At 41.5% G+C, this 8,736-nt stretch overlaps 1 protein-coding gene across 6 annotated transcripts in view; it reads right to left on the minus strand.

Annotated features, from left to right (window-relative positions):
• The window catches only part of KDM1B (lysine demethylase 1B), a 55,907-nt gene extending 47,277 nt beyond the window's left edge, over nucleotides 1–8,630 (minus strand). The window contains exons 1-7 of one of the 6 annotated variants that reach the window (XM_057555560.1): nucleotides 8,495–8,630; nucleotides 8,135–8,178; nucleotides 6,796–6,834; nucleotides 4,887–4,986; nucleotides 3,909–4,036; nucleotides 2,703–2,792; nucleotides 2,049–2,160 (exon numbers count right to left, since the gene is read on the minus strand). In XM_057555560.1, the coding sequence (XP_057411543.1) occupies nucleotides 2,049–2,160; nucleotides 2,703–2,792; nucleotides 3,909–4,036; nucleotides 4,887–4,973 (417 nt within the window). In that variant the 5' untranslated portion in view covers nucleotides 4,974–4,986; nucleotides 6,796–6,834; nucleotides 8,135–8,178; nucleotides 8,495–8,630. Of the gene's footprint in view, nucleotides 1–2,048; nucleotides 2,161–2,702; nucleotides 2,793–3,908; nucleotides 4,037–4,886; nucleotides 4,987–6,795; nucleotides 6,835–7,816; nucleotides 8,047–8,134; nucleotides 8,179–8,494 lie in introns of those variants that run through there. The other 5 variants (XM_057555562.1, XM_057555561.1, XM_007197158.3 and 2 more) reach the window with 5 other exon arrangements.
• Nucleotides 8,631–8,736: the final 106 nt, after the last annotated feature.

An 8,736-nucleotide genomic window follows, 5' to 3' on the forward strand; every position in this document is an offset into this window, starting at 1 on the left:
TAAAATGGATCAAACACCTTAATGTAAAGAGCTAAAATGATCAAATTCTTAGAAGAAAATATGAGTCAATCTTCATGACCTCAGATTTGGCAGCGGATTCTTAGATATGACACCAAAAGCACAAGCATCAAAAGAAAAACTAGATAAACTGAACTTCATCAAAATTTAAAACTTCTGTACACTAAAAGACACTATCAAGAAATGAAAAGACAACCTAAAGAATAGGAGAATATATTTGCAAATCACTTATCTGATCAGGGCCCAGTATCCAGAATAGATAAAGAACACTCACAATTCAACAACAAAAAGACAAAGAACCCAATTTAAAAATGCGCAAAAGACTTGAATAGACATTTCTCCAAAGAAGATATACAAATGCCAGCAAGCACAAGAAAAGATGCATTAATAGTCATTAGGGAAATGCAAATTAAAACCACAATGAGATACCACTTCACGCCCACTAAGACAGCTATAATTTTAAAAAATGGTAAACATGAGTTGGTGAGGATGTGGAGAAATCTGAACTCTCATACATTGCTGGTGGGAATGAGAGATGGTGCAGCAGTTAGCTATGGAAAACAGTTATCAGTTCCTCGAAAAGTTAAACATAAGATTGACTATGGTCCAGCAATTTCATTCCTAGGAATGTACCCAGAAGAACTGAAAACAGATGTTCAAAAATATTTGTATACAAATATTCACAGCAGCACTGTTTGCAGTAACTAAAAGGTGGAGATGACCCAAATGTCCATCAACAGATGAAGGGATAAGTAAAATGTGGCAAATCCATAGAGTGGAATATTATTCCCCCACGAAAAGGAATGAGGTCCTAATACATGCTACAACAAGGATGATTCTCAAATGTACTATGTTAAGTGAAAGAAGTCAAATATGAAAGGTCACATACTGCATGATTCCTTAATATAAAATATCCAAAACGGTAAATTCATAAAGACAGAAAGCAGATTAGTGGTTGCCAGGGGCTGGAGGCAGGGAGGAGTGGGAGGTGACTGCTGAATGGGCACAGGTTTCCTTTGTGGATGCTGAAAATGTTTTGGAATTAGACAGAGGTGGTGGTTGCACAACATTTTGAATGTACTAAATGCCACTGAGGTGTACACTTTAAAATGGTTAATTTTATGTGAATTTTTTGTGAATTGAAAGTTATGTGGGGACTTCCCTGGTGGCACAGTGGTTAAGAATCCGCCTGCCAAAGCAGGGGACACGGGTTCGAGCCCTGGTCCAGGAAGATCCCACATGCCACGGAGCAACTAAGCCCATGTGCCACAACTACTGAGCCCAAGTGCCACAGCTACTGAGCCTGCGCTCTAGAGCCCGTGCTCCACAACAAGAGAAGCCACCGCAGCGAGAAGCACGTGCACTGCAATGAAGAGTAGCCCCCCCTCGCCGCAACTAGAGAAAGCCTGCTTGCAGAAACGAAGACCCAATGCAGCCAAAAATAAATAAATAAAATAAATAAATTTTAAAAATAAAGTTATGTGAGTTTCACTTCAATTAAAAAATGTTTAAGTATGCAGACAGCTCAAATTACCTGTGATATTAAATAAATTAGCAAATCATTTATTAAATGATGCTATATTTACATTATATATGCAATTGCTAAAATATGTTTTCAAAGAATGGCTAGATGGAAAATTGATATAAAGTTAAATTAATAAAAAAACTCAGTTAGCAAAAACTTAGATGCAAAGTATGATTTTAAACCTAATTAGGACTTGTATATAAAGTATGAAATTGTGTTTAAACATACACAGAAAAACATGAATAGAAAAAAAGATGAGAGAGATATGCACCAAACTTAGCACTGACTATCACCAGCTGGTAATGAGTCTTTAGTTTCTTCTTTACACTATAGGTTGAATTATGTGATTTTTCTACAAAAATCAAAAATGTGATTTGCTTTAATAGTTACAGAAAGAATAAATGTAATTAAGGAAGACTTTCCTAAAAATTGGTATTTTCATCCATTCCTCTTGCATTTAACTCTACAAATCCTTTACAGAACAGTAAAGCATTATCTTCCTTACCCAGTAGGGGAGCTGCTGGTCTGCCATGAAAGCTTTGGGACTAGGTTCAGTTTTTCCATTGCTAGTCCATATTTTTTTCCATGTAGTATATTTGTCATATCCATCCTTATGGCTGAAAAAGAATAGAAATAAATATATCAAGCTATAAGTTATGCAGGTTTTCAAAACAGGTGGCAGAAATCTTACATAAAGGACTTAACCAGCCATATTATAAGGAGGGGGGTAGTTATCATGGCACCCATAAAACAGGTTGCATTCCTATCAGTTTTATACTTAAAACTATCAAGAAGGGATGGTTACCTGTCTGTCCAGCACCCTCTAGGTGTCAGCACCCTCCCCCTAACCTTTGCCTTCTGCCCCCCATGCTCTGGCACAGAAGAAGCAGCTCCTAGATTTTTCAGAAGTTGCAAACTAAGGAGAATGACTGTCTCACAGCAGATGCTTTTTGAGCGCTGAGTGTGCACACACATAAGTGTACACACATGCAAACTACAGCATCAAAGTCCTGGCCCACCTGTAGTCAGCACAGGTGTGGCTGAAACAGTGGAATAATTCAGTAAGCCTGGGGGCTCAGTCATAACCATCTGACCCCCTCCACCACCCAAGCCACCATCCCTTCCACCACGGAAACCTCAAACAATTATCAGAACAAACCTTCTATAGTAATGGTCAAAGCATTCATTACAGAAATGCTCCCCACAGGAGAGGTGATACCACCGGGATGTGTAGCCATTTTTGGCACATCTGAAAACAGCAAAAATGGGTAGCTTTGGTAATGAATAAACATTTCTTCTCGTTTTTTGTTTTTTTTTTTTAACATTTATCAAATCGCTTTAAAAAAAAAAATTAATCAAGCACCTCCTATGAGCCCATTTTGCCTTACCGCCAACAATCAGAATTACAACAACCAGAATTATAACAGGGGAATCCTAACAACCAGATTACAACAGGGGAAATGGAAAGGCCGACTGATACGTAACAATGCATGGTGAGGACACAGGGACTTAGATCAGTGGTACCCATCGGTAGGGCCTGGGACTTAGCAGTTTTATCAAGACTCCACGGAGTGATGACAGGGTTTTAGACATGAAAGAAGGGATGCCAGTGGCCTTGCTGCATGTGGGCAAAGAAGCGAAGTGTGGTCTTTAGTAATAACATCTGGCCCGATACTGAACAGTGAACGAACCTGGCCAGCTGGAATGGGACCATCCAGGCGGCAATCTAGTAAATATAACCTACCACACAGCCAATCATGTAGTAAAAGAATGAAATATCATGCCACTGTGAACAGTAACACCACCACCTCTTTGTGATTAAAAAACAAAACAAAAAACCAAAAACAACAACAACAAAACCCAGGATATGTTTTCCAAGTTTTACTGATTGTTAACTGAAGATTTTTCTCTGTAAGTAAAAGGTTATGCTTGGGTCATCCTAATAAAAATGGCAAGAGTACAGTTAGCTACACAGTTTTAATGAGACCTGTATACATCTGTTGGAGGAGAAGGTATGTTATATGAGGGAGAAAAGCAGCACAGGGAAATAAGCATATACTTGTCTCTCCAGGGAGGTCAAGGTTCTCTCTCCTCTGCTCCTACCTCTTACCCCCAACCCATCCTCAAACTGTCCCCCCTGCCATCCTCTACCACCAGAGGTACGGCCATTGTGGATGGGACTTGAGGACACGGATTGGCAGAGCAGAGCTCTGGGCAGAGCTGGGCGTGCTGTGCACAAAATGTACAGGCAATGTCTCTGTTGTTGGATAACAAGTATCTCTATGTATCTTCAGGAAGACTATCTTTGAGGATGAATGCTCTCACCCGCAGGAAGGTGAGGCCAAGACCCGCCATCTAAACAGACCTTTCAGAAGCGCTTGCAAAGCACACGGGACACGCGGCTGTACAGCCGGCTTTTTCGCATTTCCTGTACTTCTTCTCTGACCCACCATCTTCATCCTCGTCTGTCGTCTCTGTGGCCTTTTTCTTCGCCTGAGAAACAACCAGCTGAGGTTAAGAGTACACCGGCAGGGCCAAAGGTAAAGGCGGTGGGAGGTTTACTACTGAAATCACTTCCATGTTAGAAGTTCTAAACGTGAAGATCAATAGCATCCTGGCAGTGGTGGAGGGGTTGATGGTACAGCCATTTCCCTGAGACTGCACTGTGCAAATAACTTGTTAATTTGCTAGAAATTTAGAACTAGTACTTTGACAACAGCTCTCTGAGTAGAGAACTAAAATGCATATGAGCTTCTCTTAGGAAAAAGCTGTTTCAACTATACTTCAATAAAAAAATTAAAAAATTTTTAAAAAGCTGTATCATCAAAAATAAAAGCCACTCTCAAATTAAGATTTTTTTCTTTACTTAGAGCACTTATATCCTCTCAGTATTATAGATTTTAAAAACTAGACAAATTCTAGAAAAAGAATTACATCATTCAATATTTTTCTTTAAAAAAAAAAAAAAGTCCTACAAGAGAGACGGCAGCAAGTAACCTGCTAACAGCACCCAACCAACTACAAGCTGAGGTCCAAATTCCTATGAATGACACCAAGCAAAGCATGATCTGGCCCCAGCTCATATCCTGGAGGCAACCCTACAGCTGTGATTCTCTGAACACCCCATGCTGATTCACACTCTAGGCCTTTTATCTCTGCAGTTCCCTCTGCCAGATACACGTTTTTCCTACGTTCTATCACTTTATCACACTGATTGTCCCAAGGTGAATTTCTCCACTAGACTGCAAGTCCCTTGAGGGCTCCCCAACTCTAATTCTTCAGTCCCAATCATAGTAAGTCTGTTGTTCAAAACAGGTGCATTGAATGAACAAATTAGTGATACCTGCCTACCGGAGCTCCTCAAAGGAAGGCTATCTGGAGAATGATCAAAAGATGCTTTTTTCTTTGTCCTCCCCCGTGGGGTTGCCATTGTATCAGAAAATCTGCAAAAAACAAACAAACAAACATTAAATATTAGCATCTGCTAATACTTTCAACACTCTGGAGTCAAGTTATTATGTAATTTAGTTGGTAAGAGTATATGTTCCGCAGCCAGATGGCCTGAGTGTGAAGCTATTGCTTTCAAGTTACTTAAGCTCGCTAAGACTACGCCTCAGTGTTCTCATATATAAAATGGGCACAGCCAGAGTGTACCCTAGCATTGATGTGAAGATTAAGTAAAATAACTAATTTAAAGCACCAGGCCTGGTGTAAGTACTCAGTAAATGTTATCCATTAGTAGTATGTACATTTACATATAAAAATGAGAAACACACCACACGAATGACCAATAAACAATTGACACTACTGTTTATAAAATTCAATGAGTAAAAATATCTCATTTTTGTTTGTTATGTTCCTCTGTATCTCACTGCATCTTCTTAGTTCCTGAATTTTGCTCTCTTATTATACTTTAAAAAGAACACTCATTCAGTCCTTCTCAATAAAACCCAACAAATAAATCTCAGGCACACTGTCTAGTCACTGCTGAATATAGGAATCTGGGTTAGATAGTCTAATCTGGGTTATGAGTTCTCAAACTAGTCTAATAACAGCATAGTTAAAGAAATATTAAGAACCGAAAGTCTACACGAAAAATAATGCATAAAACCACGAATGATTGAGTTATCGTATTAGTATTTTTTCAATTAAATTCGATAAGGAGTGAAAAATGCTTAGCATAAGTACTCAATAGTGTATGGATCCTTCAATTATCACACATCTCCTTCCCTGATCCATATTTACTACACACACAAAACGACGGCATGAGAAATAAACAGGACGTACCTATGGATAAGGAAATGGAAAGTGGAAAAGTGTTTTTATCTTAAGATATAAATCCCACATATATGATCTTAATCTTGGGGAAAAGCTTGAAAGGGCTTGTAGTCCTATTGTTTCACTATAAACTGTAATCCTATTGTTTGCACTAACATTCATGAGCGCATTTTTCATGGATTATTAACATCACGTGGGAAGACTTTCAGTCTGCCATCTATAACAACTTTGAGAAATCTTGACACCGACGTTACGGATGGTTTTTCTTTGACTCAGTCTTCACTTTCTCAAAACCATTATGTTAGTTGTGAACAAATATACCTTATACATATTCTGAAATGCATTACAGTTCTTTAACCATTAAATAAATTGCCATTAGTGCCACAGCACTCATTATACAGTTGGATAAAGAACTAATGATTTTAAAAGTACTACTGTCTACCTATAATTCTTATACCCAGAGAAGGCTTTCTGGATCACATTTTCAAAATTTTGTCCAATCTAACCAATCTTTTTATGTAAAACATATATCCCACATTACTCATAAAATGAACCATGAATAAAGCATGTGTAAACATGTATACAGTATACGTTAAGTATTGCAGCAAAAATATTTGAGTCTAATGTGGGGTTTAGGAACATAAATAGAATCAGGTTCATGCAACATTTGACAGTGTTACCTGGGCAAGCAAGCACTCTCAAAAGAAAGCTCTCCCAAAAGAAAGCATAGACTCTGGAAATTTCATCAAACATTTTAACCCAACTGTATACTGAAAAACATGTATTTGATTGCAATGAAGAAAGATGTAATTCAAGAAATGGTTAAGAGGAAATGAAAACATTAGCTATAAAAGCCATTAAGAAATCTGTGTCGTCTGGGAAAAATATGATTGAAGATTTTTAGGGCAGTAATTTTGTCTTAGTTAATTATACAATTAACAGTTATGTAAATTCATCCTTTTTTTGACACTTACTGTAATCTCTGTATTTTCACTGTTGCTGGGTTCTTGGGGCTTAAAATAGAGGAAAAAAATTTAAGTTGGAAGGACTACAGTTAATTGTGCTTTTAAGTATAGTCTTAGAAATATGATCAAAAGTGTCATTAAAACAAATTAGTTTACTGGAAGTGCTTTCCCACCTGGTTCTTCAAATTAATAAACTCACCTAACGTTAAGAATGATCAATTTGTTTCAGATTCAATATGACTTTATAGGCATGTTTCTTCCTAATTTTAAATTCATAGCTTTGGTTTTCTTTCAGTGTGACAAAAGAAAAAAATGGTTGGGGGGGCATAAATATATAAGTGAATACATCAATGTCTAGATTTCTACTTTAATAATTCCCAGGATTTTTTCAGAAGTAGCTTATTCAAAAAAACTTTTTAAAAAGACACAGAATTCATAAAAATATGAATCTAAAGAACTCCAGGTTGGAATAAAAATTTATAGTGGTGTTAGCATAATTTCTCAAAACTGGACAAAATACTAGAAACTTCTTCAGAGACAAAAGGAGCAAAAGTTTCCCTTTGGGCCACCTGAAATTCTACCCACAATAATCAAATTTTCCGAAATATGGATCCAGTTCAATTGCCCGAATGCTTTGTTGACCACTTTCTCTGCGTGGAAGATAATTAATTATTAATGGTCATTTTCTCCTGTACCTCCTGACGAAACCTTCCCTCCCACTCGCCTTCTTTCTACTAAAATAGGTTTAAAAAAAACAACCAAAAAACCAACCAAAGTGTAAAAGCCTCGAGTTGTGTGTGCACAGGTGGAGTGACGGATCTCCCCAAAGGGAGTGGTCTGTGGACGCCCGTACGCTCTCCCGAGGGAGGGCTGGGCCTCCAGCTGGCTAGGTTCCAGATCACGGAACCCCAACTCATTACAGCTGGGCCTGCCCGTTCCTTCCTCTTTCACCTGCCGGCTGCTAGACTGTTGACTAACAGCTACCGTAATCAGGCCGCCCCCTAGGGGTCCCGGGTCCCGGCGGAGTTACCTCAGCAACCTGGCAATGCCGATCGCGTCTCAACGCGTGGTCGCGGCGCCGCAGTCGGACTAATACCACCTGCGAGGCCGTGCCGGCTCCTCGCCGCCACGCTCTCGGCTGGGAAGAACGGCCAGGGAGTTCCTACTCCCGGACTGTGGGTCCCCCCACCCTAATCCCCGCAGCTGGTACTCCCCAGGTGACAGGGCACTGACAGCCCCCAGGAGGGAGCCCCAACATTCCCTGTGCCAGATGCAGCCGCCTCGCTTTCTGAAAAGCTTTCTCGTCTCTTCTCCGAAGTCGGAGAAGCAACAGCCTCCCGGGGCTCACCTTTGCGCTGGAGGCGTGCAAGGAGTCGCGGCGAGAAGGCACCGCTGTACAGAAAGGAAATATTGCGGGGAGGGGGGGTTAGGAGAAACCCGCAGGACCGCGATGAATCGGGGAACCCGGTCGCTGCATCACCCCAGCCCGGGAATTCCCTTTCCTCAGGCTGGGATCCCCACCTCTCACCCCCTACCAATCCGGGGAAGGAGGTATAGCCCCGAGGGCACCGGTCCGCCTCCCACCCGGGCAAGGAGCGCTGCACAGGGGCAGGAGAGCTTGCACCCCGGCCAAGCTGCTTTGTGCAGAGCTGTCACCCGAAATCCGCCGCCGCCCCCACACCCGCCCCCGGAGCCGCGTGCCCCCCACCTCAGAGCGCAGGCGAGACCTCGCGCGCCGCCCGGGGCTGCGGACGCCTCTCTGGAGCCGCGCGCCGAGCGCACAAGACAGCAGAATCCGCGCCGCGAGCCGCAGCCCCCGCTCGGCCGCCGCCGCCGCTGCTTCCGCCCCTGTCACGACGTGACCCGGGGTGGGAGGAGCCGGCGGGACGAGGGAGGAGTAGGGTCCCCGCCTTCGCCTTCGCCGCGCTACTCGCCCCGCCCTGGCCATTT

The sequence above is a fragment of the Balaenoptera acutorostrata genome, chromosome 10 (assembly GCF_949987535.1).
Source record: "Balaenoptera acutorostrata chromosome 10, mBalAcu1.1, whole genome shotgun sequence".
In the NCBI taxonomy this organism is placed as follows: domain Eukaryota; kingdom Metazoa; phylum Chordata; class Mammalia; order Artiodactyla; family Balaenopteridae; genus Balaenoptera; species Balaenoptera acutorostrata.